Source organism: Myxocyprinus asiaticus, chromosome 11 (genome assembly GCF_019703515.2).
Source record: "Myxocyprinus asiaticus isolate MX2 ecotype Aquarium Trade chromosome 11, UBuf_Myxa_2, whole genome shotgun sequence".
NCBI classification, from domain to species: Eukaryota; Metazoa; Chordata; class Actinopteri; order Cypriniformes; family Catostomidae; genus Myxocyprinus; species Myxocyprinus asiaticus.
Window position 1 is genome coordinate 42792530 of NC_059354.1, and position 25925 is coordinate 42818454.

General features: G+C 38.9%; 1 protein-coding gene across 2 annotated transcripts in view; it reads right to left on the bottom strand.

The window, feature by feature from the left end:
- LOC127447927 (tissue factor pathway inhibitor-like) overlaps positions 1-24191 on the bottom strand; it is a 31738-nt gene extending 7547 nt beyond the window's left edge. The window contains exons 1-2 of one of the 2 annotated variants that reach the window (XM_051710149.1): positions 23921-24191; positions 6112-6312 (exon numbers count right to left, since the gene is read on the bottom strand). In XM_051710149.1, coding sequence (XP_051566109.1) covers positions 6112-6312; positions 23921-24002 — 283 coding nt within the window. In that variant the 5' untranslated portion in view covers positions 24003-24191. Of the gene's footprint in view, positions 1-6111; positions 6316-23920 lie in introns of both variants that reach the window. The other variant, XM_051710148.1, reaches the window with a different exon arrangement.
- Positions 24192-25925: the final 1734 nt, after the last annotated feature.

Sequence of the window (25925 nt, forward strand, 5' to 3'; positions counted from 1 at the left end):
TTGAAATTCATGCCATAATTTTCAGATACTTTTTAAAGTATTAAGAAATATAATGAAATCTTTGCAATTTATTTGTTTATATGTTTAGAAAGATGCTTTGTGGGTCTAATCTTCGGATCTACCAGCAGGAGATAAATGGGTCATGCTAACCAGCCAAACCCAGACACATTGGATTTTTAGCCAATCAGAAAACTAGCTAATTAGAAACACTTTCTGCCTGCGAATTATTTAGTGCATTTGGGTTTGCTGACATGTCTTTGGAGAGAAGGCATGTGGTTAAAGTTAGCAATATGGCAGAAGTTTACAACATTTTTAAAATAAAGAGTGAAACTATAAAGTATTTAAGAAAATAAATAAAATCACACAAGCTTATGTATACCTTTTTTATGCAAGATGAACTGCATAAGAGAGGCACATGCAGGGAACATTTGCACAACAGAGGGACCATTAAATATTAATGAAGGTATTTGGTATTTCACAATTAATCTAGACAAATATTGGAAATGAACACTCATAGAAAAAAAAAGTTTCTGTTTAAGGTACAAATCCGTCACTGGGGTGGTAACCTTATTTTGGTAGGCCTACATATTTGTACCCTTAAAGGTGCACTTAGTAACTTTTTGCTCATGTCATCTTGGACTTACAGTGGCACCTAGTGGTGTGGATGCAGCATCATTCAAAATCAACAGTTTTCAGTTACAGATGTCATTGTAGAAATTTAAATGAGGGTGCTCCTGCTCCATATAGAATAAAACAGATTTTATAAGGTTACTGATATGGCTAGAGTCCTCATCCCATGTGAGTGGTCATGATTTTATACATATGTTTCAAAATTACAATTCATTTAATTAGGAGTAAAACTTGATATCTTTTAGCTCCATCTATAGCACATATCCTATTGACAAATGAATGGCAGAATTCCAAGGCTGTATTTTCACTATGTAATACAGAATTTGTTTATTTACACAGCTAATTTAAATATTCTCCTTAAGTGGTCATCCATCAAGAAGAAAGGCAGCTTTAATTCAATCAGATGTGAAAAATAATCAAGGCATTTAGTTTTTTCCCCTCTTCTTCATGCTAAATTGGGTTTAGAAGTGAATGATAAGCAGTGCTAACCTGATCATTTACTGTATATCACAAAGTGACCACACAAATTGAATCCAGTCTTTGCTGATTGCTACTTTTAAATTTAATTCGTTAATAGCGGTGTTGCTAACTTAAAATGTGATTAAGGGTCAGGACCAAAACTGTGAGTAAGCAAAAAACAAATGACAGTATAAGAAGGTAGAGAAAGACTACTTGAAGTAAAATGAATGGGGAAAAAAGCAAAGCTCATTGAGCCAGCTTTAATAATGGAAGACATGCCTCAGTCACAATTCGCTTTAATTGTATAGAAAAAATTTAAATGAAAGTGAATGGTGACTGAGGCTTACGTTCTCTCTATCATCAACTTTTGTGTTCCAAGGGAGAAAGAAAGGTTTGGGACAACATGTTTGACATTAGCAAAGACCTTTGTTAAGATCTTTTATCTATGTTGTTGCCTATAACAAGATTCCAGGATTAATCCAATAATTAGTATACCATTAGTGGCTTTGGATAAAACTTGTGTGCAAAATGACAGCAAGCATACTTCGTTATTTGTAACATTAAGAGAAAACCCCTTATACAATTTACACACAACTGTACATAAAGAAGTGGGAGAATTCTTAACACACTGCATTTGATACTGAATACTGATACTGTCATGTCCCAGACAGTTGTCCTAACCGAGAGCTGCAAATGAATGCTAATTAAGCTTCGCAAATGACTACTCACAGCAGTGATCACAAATTATTTCAAGTTCAAAAGGACACTTAATAAATGCAATAAAATGCAATTGAATCTAAATGCTGCAAATGGATTATGTTACTTTAAATAGTTGAGGTTACAGTGCATCCGGAAAGTATTCAAAGCGCTTCACTTTTTCCACATTTTGCTATGTTTCAGCCTTGTTCCAAAATGGATTAAATTAATTATTTTCCTCAAAATTCTACAAACAATACCCCATAATGACAATGTGAAAGAAGTTTGTTTGAAATCTTTGGAAATTAATTAAAAATAAAAAAACGAAAAAAAAATCACATGTACATAAGTATTCACAGCCTTTGCCATGACACTCAAAATTGAGCTCAGGTGCATCCTGTTTCCACTGATCATCCTTGAGATGTTTCTACAACTTGATTGGAGTCCACCTGTGGTAAATTCAGTTGATTGGACATGATTTGGAAAGGCACACACTTGTCTATATAAGGTCCCACAGTTAACAGTGCATGTCAGAGCACAAACCAAGCCATGAAGTCCAAGGAATTGTTTGTAGACCTCCGAGACAGGATTGTATCGAGGCACAGATCTGGGGAAGGGTACAGAAATATTTCTCAGCATTGAAGGTCCCAATGAGCACAGTGGCCTCCATCATCCATAAATGGAAGTTTGGAACTGAGTGATCGGGGGAGAAGGAACCAAGTACCTGATAGTCACTCTGACAGAGCTCCAGCGTTTCTCTGTAGAGAGAAGAAAACCTCCCAGAAGAACAACCATCTCTGCAGCACTCCACCAATCAGGCCTGTATGGTAGAGTGGCCAGACAGAAGCCACTCCTCAGTAAAAGGCACATGACAGCCCGCCTGGAGTTTGTCAAAAGGCACCTGAAGGACTCCCACACCATGAATGGCAAGCGTCATGTCTGGAGGAAACCAGGCACCACTCATCACCTGGCCAATACCATCCCTACAGTGAAGCATGGTGGTGGCAGCATCATGCTGTGGGGATGTTTTTCAGCAGCAGGAACTGGGAGACAAGTCAGGATCGAGAGAATCGAGAGAAAGATGAATGCAGCAATGTACAGAGACATCCTTGATGAAAACCTGCTCCAGAGCGCTCTGGACCTCAGACTGGGGCGACGGTTCAACTTCCAACAGGACAACGACCCCAAGCACAGAGCCAAGATAACAAAGGAGTGGCTACGGGACAACTCTGTGAATGTCCTTGAGTGGCCCAGCCAGAGCCCAGACTTGAACCTGATTGAACATCTCTGGAGAGATCTGAAAATGTCTGTGCACCGACGCTCCCTATCCAACCTGATGGAGCTTGAGAGGTCCTGCAAAGAAGAATGGGAAAAACTGCCCAAAAATAGGTGTGCCAAGCTTGTAGCATCATACTCAAAAAGACTTGAGGCTGTAATTGGTGCCAAAGGTGCTTCAACAAAATACTGAGCAAAGGCTGTGAATACTTATGTACATGTGTGTGGTTTTGTTTTTTTGTTTTTTGTTTTTTAATTTGCAAAGATTTCAAACAAACTTCTTTCATGTTGTCATTATGAGGTATTGTTTGTAGAATTGAGGAAAATAATGAATTTAAACCATTTTGGAATAAGGCTGTAACATAAAATGTGGAAAAAGTGAAGCACTGTGAATACTTTCCGGATGCACTGTAATATGCATCCTCTTCTAGCATTCAAACGTGTGGATGGGGTGAATCTAATAAACAAAAAATTTACTGAAATTAATAATTCAAAGGCGCTAACAGACTCTTGGGTGCTACTTAGGCTGGGAGATTGTGTTTTATTGGTATCCTACTAGTGTCCCTCACTGCTTGTTTTCCATTTGAAAAGGACAGGACTGTTTGAGATTCACCATTATGACTTTAAAGGAGAAATGTGCCATTTCTGCGCCAGTAGCGTTTTTTTTTTTTTTTTTTTTTTCAATGCTAAACTATACCAGTTTAATATGAAGAGACAACTATTCAGTAATCCATTTGTAGGTTGACAAAAACAAACCTCACTTAAGTGTACTGACCATTAGACTCACTAGAGGGAGACAGATATCGCTTGTTCCCCACTGTCAGTGATTTATTGTCTAACATCTTGTACTTGCCCTTAGGGATTCCCTTCGAAACCGATCTTTTAAAAAGATTATCTTTACAGCATATGTATAAAAGGTTAAAGTGTTTCCTCTAGTACCAGAAAAGGCAAGTTGGGTGGGGCACAGAAATTAGAAACTGACTTGGCAGAGCTGGAAAATAATCAGGGACATGTGGTGAAGATACCAGAAGAAATGAATCCAAACACAGCAGTCAGTTTCCTCTTCTCCCACCATGGGGGATCTTTGGCACTGGTTCACAGGCTTTTCTGAGTGCTCATGTCCTTGGAGGTGTTTGTCCAAAAAAGCTGCAAAGTTTCAGTTTTTCCCACTCTGTGGCTTGTTTAGCAGTCACATGGCCAAGTCTGTTTTGTGATTATTATTATGGTGACCTCTAACAGGAGGCTATAGAGTTTAGACTTAGCAGGGGCCTGTCAAATTCACAATGACCCCTGCTGGAAATTGTAATGAGATATGACTCACCCTATCAAAGTGCTGTAAATAATCCAATGTGGCCTGGCTTTACTGCACATGTGTCCTCTTTTTAATTGGAAAATGGCCAAGCATTCTTAATTTGTTTTGCAGAAATAATCAGATTGTTTAAATTATATCTTTCATCTTTCTGGACAGAACCCTTTCTAGTCTGATTGTGGTTTGCTGCCATGAATTTGATTCTGTTTCCTTGAGCAATTTCCATTTTTGGTTTTCTATTCAAATTTAAACTCAATATTGCGAATAAGATGAAACATCTTTTGTATCAATTAAAACTTTTTTTTGAAGGGCTACAAAAGCATGTATTAATGCATTTATGGCTCTATATATATATATATATATATATATAAGCATTAAACCAATAAATTATATTAATTTAACTTCAACCAAAGGTAGAGGGACAGTTCAGTCATGATAAATCTCAGAAAATGTTTGCATGTAAATATAGGAATGACATATTGATAGGACATTGGTCTTGGTGGGCTAGATCTGCTATGCTGCTGTTGCTGCTGCTGCTGCAGAAGAGCAAGTATGAAAACTTACTACTGCTAGATTATACACATACATACAGAGTTATGTGGACATGCTGCTTCTGCTGCACAATTAGACAAAATGCAAGACCTGCTGCATCGAGAATGCATGACATGCTGCTGCACAAATAGACATTACAAACAATCCCCATGTAGCAGATCTAGACAAGTGAAGCTGGGGTGGAGGTGGATTTCAGTGAAAAACTCTAGCAGCGTGCTGCAGAGAAACTAGCTTATCTACAAAACTGAGCCATTTAAATGTCTGACATAGAGAGAGACGCAAGTTGATTGGCTACCTGATTACAAGTCAAAGGACCAAGCCGATTGGCTTAACATGTCACATATGAGTGAGCCGTTTGGCTAACAGATAACTAGTCAAAGAACCTATCAGCTTGAACCACATAGAGTTTCATGGCTTAACTTTGGTCATTTTGCCCCAAAATGAAAATTCGACTCATTTTTTGATCACCTTCATGTTGTTCCACACCTGTTTGACTTTCTTCTGCAGAACACAAAAGGAGATGTTGCACAGAATGTAAAGGGCTGATGGCCCCAGTCACCATTTACTGAACATTCTGCTTGGCACATCCTTTTGTGTTCCATGGAGGAAAGGAAGTCATACATTTTTGGAACAACATGAGGGAGAGTTTTCATTTTTGGTTGAAATGCTTACAATAATTGCCTAAATATTTGATTGTCCCTCCCACAATAAAATTAAGTAAAATTAAAATGTAACATATATCGTCTAGATAAAAGATGGCACTTAATAAATTTGCTCAGCAATGTTATAATGAAAGTTTGTGTCCTTAATAATTTCATTATGCAGAAATCATTTAATAAAAGACTTTCAGCACTTAGGGCAACATATTCTTGTACGTTATTGCATCAATCTATATTAGCAATCTTTGCTTTTATTAGAAGCTATAATTAATTTATCCAGAATGCTGTTTTATAGTCTGTGTGGAATACAGTCATGAGAGATGACTCTGCATCAGGCTATTCAATATAATGAGTGAAAATGCAAAAGGAGGTACACAAAAAACTTCCTAATTTTAAAATATTTCTTGAATCTAAAGGTTATTTTAAACAAGTTCTGACACATTTTCTATTTGTTGAGGACAAACATTGATATATTTATTCTTTTTGTTTATATGTCATCAAAGAGCACAAGTAAGGTACAAATTGCCTTACCTTTCACAAGACACATTTCCTCACACTCCTGCAGGGTCTCGAAATTGTTTTCATTGCCTTGACAACCTCCATATTCAAAGGGCTCACAGCGACCTGTGTTAATGTCAAAGTAGAACCTGTCCTTCATTGCCTTGCAAGGCCCTTCATTCTTCTTCAGGGCACATGAGTGATGAAAGATGTTGAGTTCGGACCTCACTCCATCTGCTGAAGGTGGAAGGAGGCCAGACGTTAAAATTCATAAAACTCAGTGAGGTCATTTTTAGCTTGCTGTAAGCTCTCACCTAAGGGTAAAAGTGCTTTCAGGCATGATCTGAAAGTAACTGCCTTTAATAGATCCAACACCTTTGCTTAAAGACATTTTGTTGACATGAAGTTCTTTAGATATTAGGGCTATCACAGCTTAGCCCTTGATGTTTTTTTTTAACACTTGCTTATATCAGACTGAACCACCTACACCGTTCCACTCTTAGGCCAACAAGGAAGATAAAAATGCTCTTACTTGATAAACTATGACAGTTTAAATCAAACATTTTCCCATTTTGCCCAGAAATAGACACTTAATCCCTACCAAGAGTGAATCATAATAAAGCAATAAGCCACAAGACGCCGCGTTAACGTGATTTTACCACAGTTAAGGGGTGTTGTTAGACACAACATTAAGCTTTTACAAAACAGTGTTAACAGTACTATGATAAAATACACCAATAATGTTCATTAAAGAGTAAAATGTAGTTTGGTAAGAGTTTTCGACTTCTGTTAATGTCTTAGTTGAGCTAGTTATTAGAAGTTGGAAACTGAATTTTATGAAGGCATTAATATAACCGTCATGACATCACGTTAAAAACAAAAAAAACAAAACAAAAAAAAAAACACAATTGCAGTGGCCTCAAAACATACGCATAGAAATTAATAATTTCAGTGTCCGAGAATGTGAATATCTTCAAGATGAATCTCAAATGCGGCTTGTCAGATCAGAATTTAGATTCTGAATTATTTGTTTTACAATAAACTGCTCTAAGACAAAGGCATGCTGAGTAAAGTGATCTTTCAGTGGTCCTTCCTTCTCACACAACAAGGACTGAATCAGTGCCACAAACTAAGTAACAGATGGTCTTGGATTCGAGTGACAGCATCCTGCTGGCAGTTGAATCACTTATCCTGTCACATCCTGATGTTCATCTCCCTTTGGCTTGGCCCTACTGCTCTCCAGCCAGTCTAAAATACTTCTCACTACTGCCCTTTGGTGGAAGAGGACTATTGATAAAATTATTCCTTGTACATATGCCGGAAAGACTAATCTACACCCATACACTACTTCTTTCCTTCAAGGGTTTGCCATTGCATGCCATTCAAGGCACCAAAATGTACATTTATTTTAACAGTAGTGCAGACACACAAGCAAACAAAACAAAAGTATTTTTGGCCTATGGGAAATGCATCAGACGCAACTCCTATAGGTTTTTCACTGATGGATCTAGAACATACTACTTTTAGATCAACATATTGATCCAGAATTGACCTGTTCCTGTAGCTCAACTAAAAAAGCATGGCACTAGCAATGCCAAGGTCATGGGTTCCGTTCTCAAGGGAAAATATATAGGCTAGTAAAATGCCTTGACACCACCCTCACCTGTCAATAAACCGCTGTGCTGAAACAAGAGTTTAAACTTTGCCTGTTACGCACGGCTTTAAAAGGAAATAACCGTCTGATCTGAACATTTGGAAAAGCAGACAAAGCACAAGAACTTCGTGGATCTTCCTCAACATGTCTGATATCAAAAGAAACACACCCATCTGGAGCATTCCACTAAAACAGATAATTCTGCTTTAAATGTTGCATTTGTGCTTAGATTAAATTTCAACTGCATCTTTGAGAAACAGTGCGGCAGTTCTTTCACACTTTCTTTGTCATTTCTGACTTTATTGCCCTGTTATAATCTGAATCCTCGAAATCTGAACACAAGTGGTCACGGGACATGCATTTAAGTGACCAGGAGTAAACAGTGATGTATCTCGCCTGACCAATCTCCAACTTTTTTGATTGCAGACTTTGATCAAAGTCCCTTTCAAGGCAAGTCAGTCAACTTGGTGGCCATCTTGGGAACGCTCCTGGGCAGCTATTTTGTGATACAAGCGGCATGAATGTACAGCTCCTATCCATTTCAATAGGAAAAGACCGAAATCTTCAAAACGGTTGGTCAAGATTATGAACAAAGAACATATTTCAAATCAGCAGTAAAATCTGGCAACAGTGGTATAATACATTGACCTACTTTATCTCAGATCATGCTAAAAAACACTAATTTCCAGGCTGGTCAAGCTAATGCTCATGCACGCCTTGACAGGCGATATCTGTATCTAAAAGGTGATTGGCTCTTTTACCCCTTAGCCACATATTGGGCAATCCAATTTCTACCTTTTAAATTAATACAAGTGCTCCGTCTCAGGCTAAATGGTCTCTGTTTTGGTATCTTGGCAAATCTGAGCACAGTACTATGAGACATTGTTGGGATCTCTTCTGAAACTCTAAATTAACACATGTGAGATTACTGGGGTCTTTTTCTCAAGAGAAACTTCAACAAAAGGATCCATTGTCTAATCTATTTATTCTTTGTTTAATATCATTGCTATCTTGGAGAAACTATTTATCCAGCTACATACTAACATCCAACATAATAACATCTTGTTGTTCTCTTCTCCATATCAATACACAAAACAGCTGTTTAATGCAACAAACTTTTGCAGCTGTGTGACAATCAATTCTTTTAAACATACCACTTTAAAACATGCAACCTTTTGAGTATCAAAAAAAGGTTTATTCAAGCCAGCAGTTGGACCTGTAAAGTTCCAAAACAAGTCATGTCTGCAACGGAAAGAACTGATGGAAATAACATATCAGGCTGTTAAAATTTCAGCTGCCAGCGTTTTTTTTTATTTTTTATTTTTTTCAGCCAAGCTGGAATGTTCTGCACTGCTTGACTCCAGCTTCAACACACCTCAATTTGGATAGTGGATAGAACTACCCACATCTGGTGCTTTGCATAGCTCATTGCTAATGCAGCGCTTGGGCAGGTTGCCCCATGTCGAGACTCAGCCCTTGCTTGCTTGTTTATATACCTGTCAAGAATGCGAGGTGTTGATTTTATCGCAAGCTGGAATTCAGCACATCAGTCACTATCTCAAAAGAGTAGAACATTTAGGAACTCTTAATCTCATAAAAGAGAAGAAGGATCATTATAATGAATGTTAAAGGGAAAGTGTACTCAAAAATTAAAGTCTGTCATCAATAACATACTCACCCTTGCAAACCTGCATAACCTTCTTTCTTGTGTGGAACACGAAAAGAAGGAAAGATATCCTCAGATTCATTTTCATTGTATAAAAAAAAGAGATAATGAAAGTAAATGGTAACTGAGGCTAACATTCTGCCTTAACATCTCTTGTGTTCTACGGAAGAAAGAAAGTCATACAGGTTTGGCGCAATATAAGGTTAATTATAAGAGAATTAAATAAATTATGCCAGAATTTTCTTTTTTGGCTGAACTATCCCTTTAATATCTTTGTTACTGTCAACATATCATGTTTACTTAAGGTTTGTTGTTAGTTACTTGAGCAACAGTGCAGTGAATAATACAGCTAACAGTGGATTGAACTGTAACACTTTATAAAGATGAGTGGCACAGTACAATATTAGACATTTGTAAATTAGTAACGAGTGAGTCAGTTTTAAATGCACCCCCTTTTCATTATGTGGCATATTACGAGCTATTCTCTTCCTTGTTTTGTTGATTGGTACAGGGTGTTGGTCATAGGAAGAAAGGCTTACACCAAAGGCATGGTCTGACTCATAGCCAAAGGGTATGATTCTACCAGTCTAAGTAATGCTTCCATTTATCTGATTCAATCAGCAATAGATAGAGTCCAGAGTCCAAGGGCACAGTAACTTGGCCATGCCAATATACACTACATTATGTACACACACATATAGTTGAAGTCAGAAGTTTACATACACCTTGGCCAAATACATTTAAACTCAGTTTTTCACAATTCCTGACATTTAATCGTAGAAAACATTCCCTGTCTTAGGTCAGTTAGGATCACTACTTTATTTTAAGAATGTGAAATGTCAGAATAATAGTAGAGAATTATTTATTTCAGCTTTTATTTCTTTCATCACATTCCCAGTGGGTCAGAAGTTTACATACACTTTGCTAGTATTTGGTAGTATTGTCTTTAAATTGTTTAACTTGGGTCAAACATTTTGGGTAGCCTTCCACAAGCTTCTCACAATAAGTTGCTGGAATTTTGGCCCATTCCTCCAGACAGAACTGGTGTAACTGTGTCAGGTTTGTAGGCCTCCTTGCTCACACATGCTTTTTCAGTTCTGCCCACAAATTTTCTATCGGATTGAGGTCACTCCAATACCTTGACTTTATTGTCCTTAAGCCATTTTGCCACAACTTTGGAGGTATGCTTGGGGTCATTGTCCATTTGGAAGACCCATTTGCGACAGAGATTTAACTTCCTGGCTAATGTCTTGAGATATTGCTTCAATATATCCACATAATTTTCCTTCCTCATGATGCCATCTGTTTTGTGAAGTGCACCAGTCCTTCCTGCAGCAAAGCACCCCCACAACATGATGCTGCCACCCCTATGCTTCATGGTTGGGTGGGATGGTGTTCTTCGGCTTGCAAGACTCACCCTCTTTCCACCAAATAATATGATGGTCATTATAGCCAAACAGTTCAATTTTTGTTTCATCAGACCAGAGGGCATTTCTCCAAAAAGTAAGATCTTTGTCCCCATGTGCACTTGCAAACTGTAGTCTGGAATTTTTATGGTGGTTTTGGAGCAGTGGCTTCTTCCTTGCCGAGCAGCCTTTCAGGTTATGTCGATATAGGACTCGTTTTACACTGGATATAGATACTTGTCTACCTGTTTCCTCCAGCATCTTCACAATGTCCTTTGCTGTTGTCCTAAGATTGATCTGCACTTTTTGCACCAAACTACATTCATCTCTAGGGAGACAGAACGCGTCTCCTTCCTGAGCGGTATGATGGCTGTGTGGTCCCATGGTGTTTATACTTGCGTACTATTGTTTGTACAGATGAACGTGGTACCTTCAGGCATTTGGAAATTACTCCCAAGGATGAACCAGACTTGTGGAGGTCCACAATTTTTTTTCTGAGGTCTTGGCTGATTTATTTGAATTTTCCCATGATGTCAAGCAAAGAGGCACTGAGGCTGAAGGTAAGCTTTAAATTACATCCACAGGTACACCTCCAATTGACTCTAATTAGCCAATTAGCCTATCAGAAGCTAATTGGCTAATTGCCTAAAGGCTTGGCATCATTTTCTGGAACTTTCCAAGCTGTTTAAAGGCACAGTTAACTTAGTGTATGTAAATTTCTGACCCACTGGAATTGTGATATAGTCAATTAAAAGTGAAACAATCTGTCTGTAAACAATTGTTGGAAAAATTACTTGTGTCATGCACAAAGTAGATGACCTAAACAACTTGCCAAAACTATAGTTTGCTAATATGAAATCTGTGGAGTGGTTAAAAAGTGAGTTTTAATGACTTCAACCTAAGTGTATGTAAACTTCTGACTTCAACTGTATATATACACTACCGTTCAAAAGTTTGAAGTCACTTCACTGAAATGTTTCTCATGATCTTAAAAACCTTTTGATCTGATGGCATATGCTTAAATGTTTGAAATTAGTTTTGTAGACAAAAATATAATTGTGCCAACATAATGTATTTCATTACAAAACTAAAATTTTATTTAAAAAAATAAAAAGAAGTTTTTGAAATGGATGACTTGGACCAAATAATTAAGAAATGCAGCCAATAAGTGCCCAGCATAGATGGGAACTCCTTTAATACTGTTTTAAAAGCATCCCAGGGTGATACCTCAAGAAGTTGGTTGAGAAAATGCAAAGAGTACGTATCTGTAAATTCTAAGCAAAGGGTGGCTACATTGAAGATGCTAAAATATAACATATTTTTTATTACTTTTGGATTTGTTTAGTCGCAACATAATTCCCATAATTCCATTTTTGTTATTCCATAGTTTTGATGACTTCACTATTATTCTAAAATGTGAAGAAAAAATAATAATAAAGAATGAGTACGTGACCCCAAACTTTTGAACGGCAGTGTGTGTATATATATATATATATATATATATATATATATATATATATACACACACACACACACACACACACACACACACACACACACTGAATTCTGTATTCTAAGATGCAGGTTGGCACTGTTTTGGCCATACTTACACTGACATAAGTATTCAGACCCTTAACTCAGTACTTAGTTGAAGCACCTTTGGCAGCGATTACAGCCTCAAGTCTTTTTGGGTATTGCACTCCTGGATTTTCTGCCATTCTTCTCTGCAGATCCTGTCAAGCTCTGTCAGTCTGGATGGGGACCATAGGTGGACAGCCATTTTCAGGTCTCTTCAGAGATGTTCAATTGGGTTCAATCCAGGCTCTGGCAGGGCCACTCAAGGACATTCACAGGGTTGTCCCTAAGCCACTCTTGTATTGTCTTGGCTGTGTGCTTAGGGTCATTGTCCTGTTGGAAGGTGAACTTTTGGCCCCATCTGAGGTCCTGATCACTCTGGACCAGGTTTTCATTAAGGATATATCTGCATTTGCTGTGTTCAGCCTCCCATCCCTGCCACTGAAAAACACCCCCACAGCATGATGCTACCACCACCATGCTTCACTGTTGGGATGGTATTGCGCAGGTGATGTGCAGTACCTGGTTTCCTCCAGACATGACACTTGGAATTGAGGCCAAACAAGTCAAGTCAAGTAAAATTTATTTGTATAGCGCTTTTCACAACAGCCATTGTTTCAAAGCAGCTGTATATTAAATTATGCTATAACAGAAAAGGAATAAATATAATGCCAATATTAGTCATGTTTGTAACTATTAGTGGTTAAAATGAGTAAACTAAGTAAGTGTTGTGGGTCAATGGTTATACAAAATGATTTTGTATGAACTATATGTTTTAGTGCTAAATTCCTTGAATTCATCCCATATTAACAGAGGAAATAGACGTAGATGCATTGTCCTTTGATTTTGGCCGGTGAAGACTTTTGTTAGTGGTTAATCAATTGTCTATGTAGCTCTTTCTTTTTTTTCTTTTTTTTTTTTATTAAGTGTTGTCCCTCCTTTGTTCAAGCTGATATACTGTAGGTATCATTCAGTGAGGCGCATCGCAGTCTGGCTGGAAGCTTATGGCAGGTAATTTTGGTGAACTCCATCCTGAGCCCATGCTTTGAACAGTGGCTCATGAAGAATCCCATGTCTCTGAGTTTGCATCAGTTGCAAAAAACAGTTCAATCTTCATTTCATCAGACCAGAGAATCTTGTTTCTCACAGTCTAAGAATCCTTTAGGCGCTTTTTTGCAAATTCCAAGTGGGCTTTCATGTGTCTTTCACTGAGGAGAGGCTTCCGTCTGGCCACTCTGCCATAAAGCCCAGATCGGTGGAGTGTTGCAGTGATGGTTGTCCTTCTGCCAGTTTCCCCCTTCTCCACACATGATCTCTGGAGCTCAACCATAGTGACCATTGGGTTCTTGATCACCACTCTTACCAAGGCCCTTCTCCCCCAATTGCTCAGTTTGGCCAGGTGGCCAGCTCTAGGAAGAGTCCTGGTTGTTCCAAACTTCTTCCATTAAATAATTATGGAGACCACTGTGCTCTTGGGAACCTTCAATGCAGCCACATTTTTTTGTAGTCTTCCCCAGACCTGTGCCTCGACACAATCCTGTCTCTGAGCTCTGTAGGCAGTTCCTTTGACCTCATGGCTTGGTTTTTGCTCTGATATGCATTTTCAGCTGTGAGACCTTATAGAGACAGGTGTGTGCCTTTCCAAATCATGTCCAATCAATTGAATTTGCCACAGGTGGACTTCAGTGAAAGTGTAGAAACATCTCAAAGATGATCCAGAGAAATGGGATGCACCTGAGCTAAATTTCAAGTGTCGTAGCAAAGGGTCTGAATACTTATGTCAATGTGATATTTCAGTTTTTTCTCTTTAATAAATTTGCAAATTTTACATTTCCTTAAATTAACAAGTATTTTTTTATTTTATTTTTTTTAGTTACAAAGTTCAACAGGTACTGAATAACAGGAATCCATAGTGGAGTGGTGCCAGAAGTTTGATGCACTTAAAATTGTGTCACATCTTAGTACACTAAGAGTTTGGGAAACATCAGTCGTTTATGACACGTTCAAGTTTGTTGAACTGATGTGAATTAGCTGCATGTATTGGTTGATGACTTGTTTTAAGGTCAAACTGTAAGGAAAAGAAAAGGCAAGGTAGTTGTGCCGTTATCTTGATAATAAATATGATGCATTACACAACATACAGTTACTCCATAAATTGCAGTTCTGAGAGAAAACTACAGTACATGGGTGTTTTGATTAGTTTATCTAGAGGTTAGACTGATAAAGTGCATTGACTTATTGTCTACCCAGCACAGGTCCGGCGTTGGCCAAATCGATGCCCTACACAGAGCTCCACGAGGAGTTGGTGCCTTACGCAGACTGCGTAATATGTATATAGTGGAGGAGTGGTGTTGGCGTAGTGGACTAAAGCACTGAACTGGTAAGCAGAAGGTAGTTGGTTCAATCCCCACAGCCACGACAATTGTGTCCTTAAACAAGGCACTTAACTCCAGGTTACCCCAGGGGGATTGTACCTGTAATAAGGGCACTGTAAGTCACTTTGGATAAAAGCGTCTGCTAAATGCATAAATGTAAATGTATAAGGAGCAGTGGTACTGACCCAGCATGTGTTGTGTTTTGTGCGTGTGCTTTATGACAAGCATACATTGTGGTTTGGATGCTGGTTTGCTGGCTGACCATCATGGGATATGGTAACTCTGTTCTAGGATCAACATCTTTTGTTGGTCCTGGAACAACATTCCTGTCAAAGAAACATACCCTATCCCCAACCCTAACCATAAACTACCCCTAAAATGAGGCCAATTAAAGGTTGGTAAGAATGGTAACTCAGCTGTAAGCTTTTCTCTAACCCTTTCCCCTTGCCATACAATCTGAATGGTTCAGAGGAATATTGTTCCAGGGCCAACAGGGATGTTAATCCTGGAACATGTCTTACTTGGCCACATCACAGTCACCCACGGGATTCTGGTGTGCTGGCTGACCAACATCATCAGCTAAGTGTTGCTGTTAAACAGCATAAACTAGTGCCCAAACTCTTGATCTGCACTAACTGCAAAAAAACAGTTATGGCCAGTATGGAATCTTTTTAGCAGGGAAGTTTTCTTTCATTTAGCTGTTTTCAGGTGTCTAGACTCGATCAAGGTCTAGAACTAATTTGCCAGTGTCATTGCAGACCATCTTTATCTGCAAAATCCTCCACTCCTTCAGTGGCCTGGGTATTTTTGACAAATAAAAATCCCTGATAGATCAGAACTTATTTATTCTACTACCTTTCAGAGATAAAAGAAATGGATGACCCAGTAAACAACATAGTATTGGATCCCATGAAACTCTTGTGGGACTGAAAATCCGTCTCACTGTCACCTCATGCAATTATCTGAGGTCTGCAGTTCAGAGCTCGCTGAAGCAAAAAATCCTGTTCACCCCAATTAATCATCCTCAGGCCCACAGGTGACTGCAGGAGAGGATTCTGGCTCTTTAAATGAGTGTGTGGCCACCAGTCTGTTGGACCATATGGAGCTCCTGATGTGGACATACGTTAAACATATGGCTGAGAGGAGATAAATACCCCAAAGCATCATGTGGAATGCTATAAGCTCTCACTTAGAGATAACTTTTTATGGAATTGCAAGTTAACCGCCTAAGGTAAAAGGCTGAACTGGTTTCTCTCTATCTCTCCCTGCAAGCTGCAGTAAGTCTCAACACAATACTGAAAGTAGGAAATTGATAGGAAGACCATTGATCTCCTACTAACCACAATGACGCACCTTAAGGTAAACTGTGTGCAGGCAGGTGTACATGTAGGGCAAATACATCAGCATGGTTGCTGGATGTTTAAGGGCCTCCTATTAAATAATGGTTTGTAACCTACAAGAACATGTAAATGCAGTTGATTGCTTGTTTAATGCTTAACACCTCTGAGGAATTAACAAACAGGCTGATGAAATCTAAGGTTTAATACCTATTGCTTCTGTTATTGTCCTAATTACCAAAAGCTATTTCAGGTTTATTACTCTTCAAGAGTAAAATATTACTGATCTGAGGCTCTCTCATTGCTTAGGAGACTTAGAGGGGGGTCTTGTTAAAATTAAAGTATCAATTTTGTCTCAGATGTTTCTCCTAAAATTCTTAAAATTTTGATGAAATATTTTGTTGAGATCACTTCTAAATATATAAGATGCATAAGAGATTTCTACATGCTTATCTTGGGAGAAAAATCTGAGAAGCTGGAGACTTCAGCAAAAGTCTCTTATTTGTTCTCATTTTAGGTCTTTACTGTCTAGAAGAAACAGAAATTTCTCATTTACTCATTTGTGATTTGTCTTTGTTTTATTTCTTTATATTTCTTTCCTTCTTATTTCATAATATGATATGATATAATATAATATAATATGTAAATTACCCACCATTAGATTCATTATTTTTATAAATTAGTGCTGTCAGTTGATTATAATATTTTAGTTTTAGTTTAGTATGTCAGTTGATTATACTGTATATTAATAATCATATGATTTTTCATAGTTAATCACAGATTTTGAAAGTGCTAAAAGTTGACTATACATACTTCTTTTCCTTTCAAAATGCATTTAGTTCCTGCTTAGAAAAGAAAAGAAGACACTGCCCACGTAATCATACTTTATCCAAATAGTTCGGTAAGACAGAAGTGCAACGTGCCGCCAGGGAAACGCTGATGCTTCACTCCAGTGAGTCATGTGAATGCAGCTTTAGTTTGCTGTGCATGTAATAGCTGACAGACTTTCCACGGGAGAACTCCAAGCTAACCTGCTGCTTCCATCCCTCATCAGTGTTATGTATCGTGTGTTTGGGTTTTAGGTGAGGGTAAAGGCTGACGTGCTTCTGTGGCAATTAAATTCCATCTTACATAGGCCGCAATGACATTTTTGTCACAAGTCTTATGGGTTTGTTTTGCAAATTAATCAAATGCATTAATGTGTTAATTTCAACAGCTCTAAAATAAATGCATCTCCACACATAATGTATGACCACACAAACAGTCAGAAAACTTCACAGGAACGCAAATATAACCCAAAAGTGGCCTTTTATTGAATGACAAAGATTACCCTTGAAATAACACAATGTAGCAAAATATCATCAATTACGGCTAGGAAAGGTTTTAAGGTCGTAGGGAAGATGAGACCTAATATTCATCCATGCATGCATGAATACAGTTCAGTGCTTGAAATGTCAATGCAGAAGATGTGACTGCAGAACTCCACTGCATGTGCTAGTATATGATGTGATAAGATCATAACAGACCCAACAAGGTATTGACCAAACTGAGAAATCAATACTGTTTTTCCATAGTACATTCACACCACTGGAACAGTGTCATGAAAAGTTGACTATCTTGACAACTGATTGTTTGTGCAATGTTAAGATATTGCATGCAGTTCTTAGGAATGGCTTAGGTAATTTGCTTTGCAAGTTATATCAGAGACCATGGGCGTTTTTCAAATGGCATTTTTGCACCCTTAAAGAGCACTGTGGGAAGCTGAAGCCACTCGAAGTGTTGTTCCAAACTAAAGTAAGAATTTTTTTTTTTTTTCCACAAAGGGCTCTTCCGCATTACTGTTAGCAAAGGGGACATCCATACCATATCCAAACTATGGTCTGTAATAATTTAATTTATAATTAGTGCTGTTGTTGAAAGAGATCTAATGTTTAGTATCCCTATCTTTATATGATGTTTATCTTCAATTGTTTTTTTGTTTTTTTTAAGTTTGACCTTAATCAAATTTTACCTTAATGATTTAGTGAGGGGTTTATGTTTGGTAGTTCGGGAAACAGACACAGTCTCAATATGATATCTAGTTGATACAGCCTCTATGTGTTGTAGTTTATGTGACCTAGAAGGAAATGCCGTTCCAGTGGCTGAGAAAAGTTAGCCATAGTTGTATGTCTGCCTGGCATGCTTGGTCCAGGACCACAATGTCATATAAGGAGTGAATGGAAGAGGCTTGAGAGAGGAGGTGTGAGATGAACGGGCGGTCGTGGGGAATGATGTGCATGGCAAAGTTTAGATGGCCGAGGAGGGAGAGGAGATCATGCTTTGAGCAACTTGGATTTGACAGGATGTTTGAAGTGATTGAAATAATCCTATCGATCTTTTCTTTAGGAAGAGAAGCAAGAAATTTAGCTGTATCAAGTTGGATGACTAGAAATTAGATGGATTCTCTTGTGCTATAGAAATTCCCAAGTTGGAGAGCACCTTTGTAACTATGGTGAGATGGAGAGCTGGGGGGGAATTGTGAGGCGAAACGGTGAGAAAATCGTTGAGCAAATGAATGAGGTAAGGCACAGAGTGGTTATTAGACAAAATCCAGCAGATCGCTTCTGAAAGCTTATCGAATATCTTGGGGCTGCTTTTGCAACCAAAAGTGAGGCAGACGGCAAAGTAAAATTTTTCTGTCCAGTGGACACCGAAGAGGTGACAGAAATCGGAGAGCAGGGGCACAATTTTGAATGCTGAAGTTAGGTTGACTTTAGCAAGCCATGCCTCCCTGCCTAATTTTTTATAATACGAATTCCTTGATCGACATCGTGATAGTGGAGAGAGTATTCATCAATGGAGATGAGACTGTTGATACACGGATGTGGGGGGGGCTGAGAGATCTGTTATGTGCAGAAAGTGGCACAGTGATTTGTGGCATCTGAAATCATTGAAATTATTGCATATTTGTTTGCTTGCTGAAAAGCTCACTGTTCTGCCTTTGTAGTCTTTGATGGAAGAATCTGCCGGGTTGCTGCTGGGTTAAGGAACGTAGTTAGTGGGTTTGTTTGCTGTGGCGATGGGTTGGGGGGGTGTGATTGTAGGGCAGGACGTGGTTTGGTGTTCGGTCGACCTGCAGACAGCACATGAAATGCTCCTGCATCCCAGGAACACTCTATTATGTAGATCTAAATCTAGTGCTCCCCAGTACTGGCATTGATTCCACTGCGCTACTATAGCTGCACATATAGCTGAAAAAAGCTTGTGGTACATGAAAAAATGAGTAGGAGAGTGACAGTTCAGCGATGATGGATAGATAATCATTAAGCTTGCGCCATCTGAGTGGGAACATGGAGCCTATGACTTCAGTATAACGGCGATACAAAATTCGGCGAAGGTGAGCGTGCAAGAAACGCTGCAGGAGGAATTTTTAGATTAACTGAGAACTTGCTGCAGTCTATGGTTCTGCCGTACTGTCGTGAGGAATTGTTGAAAGTAAAGAAGAGAGGTCTGTGTCTGCACCTGCTAGAATTTGAGAGCGTAGGTGGTTGGACACTGGCTGGGGTTCTGTAACAGCTGCGTTTGTGGGAATAGCGAGAGGTATGGCTGTTTGAAGTGTAAATGTGGGTTGGCGAGCTGGGAAGTTGGGATTAGCTGGGAAAGGATTTGGGACCGGAATCGCTTGCTGAGGCAGCCACGCGCAAGGAATTGTTCCGGAGTAGGGGAGATTAGAATGATAGATAGGAGGGGGATAAAGTGAAGAGGGGAATGGGTCTGGGGCATGGTTCTCCAGCAGAGGCAGCCTCACACGGGAATCCACTCCAGTGGCCCATGGATAAGAAGAAGCAGAGGGAAGGATGTTGGCAGGAGGAATAGATTGTGTGGAAAAAACAGAAGCGGTTGGAAGGGCTATGTGTACGCCGAGGGTATGTGATATCTGCGACTGCGAGGGAAAAGTGGAGAGGGAAAGGGAAAGGGAAAGGGAAAGGCGGAGCAACAGTGAGAGAGAGAGAGGAGAGAAAAAAATGCTCGCCGGTTCCCCAACACGCCGTTGCCTGGTCCTCGACCACTCCTCCACCCTCTGGCAGATGACAGCCGCTCCTCCCCGGGCAGACCGGAGCGAGTCCTCCGACCCTTGGTGGATGGAACACCCCTCCGTGTTCTGGCGGCCGGGAGCAAGCCCCTCCGCCCCTGGAAGCAGCTCCACCGCTCCAGGTGGCCGGCAGCAACTCCTCCATCCCCTGCTCCTTTGGGCGGACAGCAGTGGCGAGGATTCCACGACAGCGCATCCCTCCTCCTTCCCAGGCTTTGGCACCAATGTAACAATTAACGAGGGAAAGGAGGAAGCTGGGACCGGGTTGACAAAGCACATAGACATTTATTGTTGAAGACTTTTCAGCGTTCCACAATAAGACTTTTCAGCTGAACAATCAACATATGCACTGCTTTTCAGCACCCGCGCTTCTGACATGCAGACCCACACAGACAGCTTCACATGTCTCTCTCTCTCGTCTGCCGCTGTCTCTTCTCCTTAAGTTCTCCCACCAACCCTCACTGGAACGCGAGACCGGTGTGGCACGCAGGTGAAAGTCATTCGCCACTTATCTTCCTGGCCTCGCTCTGCCCAGATGCCGCTCAGCTCCTCCCCGCTCACCACATACTCCCATCGCCGAACTCAGGTCAGGGATTTCTCCGGCCTGTGACCTACTGCTCCCCCCCCCCCATATCTAGGGAGGGAGCATCGAATGGTCACAGCGGTCTCCGGATCTGACCTGTGCATGCCTGGGAGGGGGAACAGGATGAAAGAGAGGAGAAAGGGAAGGGGGGCGGGAATAACAAAAGGTAGAGAGAAAGCAGAGAGGGGAGAGAGAGGGGAGAGAGAGGAGAGAGAGAGCAGCTCGCCGGCCCCAGATGTGCCGTCGAGTGGTCCGCGGCCCGCTGTCCTGCTTCTGTCCGTGATGCCGGGTGACGGCACTGGACCCCTTAGCCGTTTCTTCCATTTGCCAGTTGACACGAGGCTCCAGCGCCACCGGATCGAACGCTCCCTCGGCATTTAAACTCAGTTTTTCACAATTCCTGACATTTAATTGTAGAAAACATTCCCTGTCTTAGGTCAGTTAGGATCACTACTTTATTTTGATAATATGAAATGTCAGAATAGTAGAAAGTATGATTTATTTCAGCTTTTATTACTTTCATCACATTCCCAGTGGGTCAGAAGTTTACATACACTTTGTTAGTATTTGGTAGCATTGCCTTTAAATTGTTTAACTTGGGTCAAACGTTTTGGGTAGCCTTCAACAAGCTTCTCACAATAAGTTCCTGAAATTTTGACCCATTCCTCTAGACAGAACTGGTGTAACTGAGGGTTTGTAGGCCTCCTACAAACACCAGTTCAAGCTTGTTGAAGGATACCCAAAACGTTTGACCCACATTTGGCCTTAAAATGCGTCCAAAGGTACACCTCCAAGTCAGTACACCTCCTCTCAGAAGCTAATTGGCTAATTGTCTAAAGGCTTGACATCATTTTCTGGAATTTTCCAAGCTGCTTAAAGGCACAGTTAACTTAGTGTATGTAAATTTCTGACCCACTGGAATTGTGATATAGTCAATTAAAAGTGAAACAATCTGTCTGTAAACAATTGTTGGAAAATGTACTTGTGTCATGCACAAAGTAGATGTCCTAAACGACTTGCCAAAACTATAGTTTGCTAATATGATATCTGTGGAGTGGTTAAAAATGAGTTTTAATGACTTAATTGTATGTAAACCTAAGTGTATGTAAACTTCTGACTTCAGCTATATATATATATATATATATATGTGTGTGTGTGTGTGTGTGTGTGTGTGTGTGTGTGTGTGTGTGTGTGTGTGTGAACAAAAGTTTTGAAACACTTGACTGAAATGTTTCTCATGATCTTAAAAATCTTTTGATCCGAAGGCGTATGCTTAAATGTTTGAAATTAGTTTTGCTGACAAAAATATATTTGTGCCATCATATTAATTTATTTCATTATAAAGCTAAAATTTAATTAAAAAAAAAAAAAATTGTAATTGACGACTTGGACCAAATAATAAAGAAAAGCATAAAATAAGTGCCCAACATAGATGGGAACTTCTTCAATACTGTTTAAAAAGCATCCCAGGGTGATATCTCAAAAAGTTAGTTGGGAAAATGTCAAGAGTGCATGTCTGCAAATTCTAGGCAAAGGGTGACATCATTGAAGATGCTAAAATATAACACAGTTAAGATTTATTTTGGATTTTGTTTAGTCACAACATAATTCCCATAGTTCCATTTATGTTATTTCATAGTTTTGATGACTTTACTATTATTCTAAAATGTGAAAGAAAAAAAAAAAAGAAAAAATAAATAAAATTATAATAAAGAATGAGTAAGTGTTTCTAAACGTTTGACCGGTAGTGTATACGTATATATATATATACCGATCAGCTACAATATTAAAACCACCTGCCTAATATTTTGTAGGTCCACCTCGTGCCGCCAAAACAGTGCCAACCCGCATTTCAGAATAGCATTCTTAGATGCTATTCTTCTCACCACAATTGTACAGAGCAGTTATCTGAGTTACCGTAGACTTTGTTGGTTTGATCCAGTCTGGCCATTCTCTGTTGACCTCTCTCATCAACAAGGCATTTCCATCCACAGAACTGCTGCTCACTGGATGTTTTTTTTTTTTTTGGCACCATTATGAGTAAATTCTATAGGCTGTTGTACGTGAAACTGCCAGGAGATCAGTAGTTATAGAAATATTAAAACCAGCCTGTCTGTCAAATCGCACAGGCTTGTTTGCATTGTAGAGATTGTGATATTTAAATACACCTACCAACAGAATTCAAGTTAAACATTAAACTCCAGTTCCCAAAAGTTAGAATATGATAGTCATATTTATGACAGCAGGCAAAACAAAAGAGGTCACAAATATGCTCATGTGCATTTTTAATGCCCCTAAACCCTTCAATCCTTGAGTTTCACCATCCACAGCCATCTGTAAACCTTTGAAATTGTGGTTTAAATTGTGTTGACAAAAAAGAAACCTGAACTTTATTTTGGATTAAATCCTAATCATCACAGTTGAGCTGAGAGTTTTGTGCCACCATGGCGCTGAGCTCCTGGTACTGGGAAACTTATGAGAAATCTAATATCTAGTATGCAATCTCGCAGTTTTCACAAACAATTAATTTAACTACACATGCATTGTCTAAAAAAAGAGCAAATAAATACACTTTAATAGTTTCCTTAACTTTCATAATCTTTCTTCTTTGTAGTACTTTTTAAAAACATCCACAGTAGTAATTTTATCTCTGTTGAAATACTGTATGAGATTTGACTTCAAACAGCTTTTACAGCTCATGACAATAGCAGTGGTCGTATTAGGGGAGGGCTTATACTTTCAAGATCTGACCTTAAATAATTAATTACGCTCGTAATTTTTGTAGCTGCGTTTAAAGTTTAAATAGCGCAATTGAGGCTTCTATCATTAGGGGCCGTTCAGACCGACCGTCCTTGCGCTGAATAGACGCCGCGTAACGAATAGAAAAGAACGCGTGTGTCTCGGGAGGCGTCAGTTTAAGTTATTTTAACTTGACACTGCGTCTAAAAACGGGCGCTTCTGCGCGAGAAGCTGAAAAACAACAACAAGTCCACTAGCACATGTTTACATAGATAAACAATTGAAAAACAGCGGGGAGGGAAGAAAATACGTCTTTGGTGTGAACGCCCCCTTAAACCGTCTTGAACGCGTTAAGAACATCTCAGATTAAGTTAACATCCTTATGTTAATGCAATCTTAATAATTATCATGAAAAAAGTAATACCATTAACTTACCCCTTGTAAGTTTCGTGAAACATACTCCAACAAGAAGCAAGAAAAGCAACATCCTACATGACGAGCTCAGTAGTGGAGCCATTCCAGCAGATGAGACAATCGCTTATAATTTGAGGATAATTTGCAGTAGCGAGTGTTTTGGTTTGCGGACTTTGCACTCCAACTGTTCATCTACTCCTACTATTCAATGACTATGATTAAGTAAACGTCACGCACTTCCTGGAGACCGATCGTTCCCAAGAAACGCTCTTACAGTGCTCAATGCAATCCCTAACTTTATTATATTAAACCTTGATAGTTCGTCGGAAAGAGGAGGTGTAAATTTCGTGCTTTGAGTCATAGATCCCTTTTAAAATGAACTTGTATAAGTTAAATGATGGCTTTACATGTTTTGACATGACATCTGAAATCTCATTGCTATTACAACAGTAGGCTAAGTCATTTCCTTGATTCAACTTTTATTCGGTTTATTATTATGCCTATATGGTCAAATGTTTTGCTTAGTTGGCTAACTTAGAAATGAATGCATCACAATCTTGAAGAAAACTATGGTGTTATTTAAAGAAAAGGAGTAAGATCAAAAAATGGTGAAACAGATGATTGTGCTCAAAATGCAACAAGAGGAACATGAAGAAATTAGGAAAGTGTGTGTACTGAGGAGAGAGGGATTTCTATAAACTGCTGTAAATGTCCTTTAACAACTTAATGCATTATAGATCTCCCACTACTGAGTAAATACTTCAACCTTCTAAAAGCCATTTAGAGCACTCTTCGAGATTGCCTGCAACATTTGCGCCTACTTCATGGTTAGATTTCTGGTACTTGTGTCCCTGTGGATTGAGGTGTCTTAATTCCATTTTAATTGATGGAGAATCACTGCTTGTGATGGATTACTTGCTCTCATGGTGAATCAGTATTCCTTGAAAGATAACTACAGACCATCTATTCAAAAGGCCAAGCACAAGCAGTGAGTCACTAAAGAATATAGAGTAAGTCTAGTTTCAGTAAACTAAGCGTCATGGCAAGACCACAATCCACCTTTAAAAGGCTATTACTATGTATTTAGTAAGATAAAATGGCCAAAACATATTCATTTGGTAAATAGATTTGTGGTGGCCTATGAAACATTTTGACAATTGTTTTTTTACTGATTTTCCAGGCTCCTTGTTCATCCGGAGTCGATTTAATTTTAATATCTTTTCTAATAAGCCCAGCAAATCTCATTCTTTAATCACACAGAACCAATGCAATTATGTCAGCTATTCCAACCTCAGCAGTAAAAAACATATGCCAGGTTAAAGCCAACAACTAATTGCAATTTAGATTTGCCAGAAGCTGGCAAATTGAGAACCTCCATTTTTATGAATGGATGTCACTAATTCTTGACTGGTGCTTTTGTTCCAAGTTCTACATGAGAGGACATTGAAAATACATCTTCCTGGTGCTGGGTATCAAGGAGTGAACACAATAAGGTTTATACCTATAGTTTATGGAAATACACAAAAAACAGAAGTGAACAGGCATCCACAGTCTGGAAAAACGGATCAAGGAATCTGCAAGTAACTACCAAAGGGAGTTTTTCAGCCTAAACTTACTATTTTTAAACAAATTAAACATTTGTTTAGCTCTAGAAACAGAATTTAGTTTTACTGTAAATAGGTCAGAATATATTTTAGGGTACAACAGGGCTAAAGCCCCACTGGGTAAATGGCACCTTTTATTTTATTTTCTCGCAAAATACTAAATTGCAACAAAAACTAACACAGGACTTTTTGTCACTATATACTTCAAAATTTCCCTGATTCATGAGATTATTGCGTGCAATGTCAAAGGTTGATTTTTTAATTCATACATTTCTGATCATTTTTAAAATGTTGCAAATTCATGGAGTTTTATCACATTTACTTTGAGACTAAATGATTATTAGTTCTTTTAAGTTTTGTTCAAAGTGATTAAATCAAAAATTTTTCAATAACTGTCTAATAATTGAATGGATAATATCTGG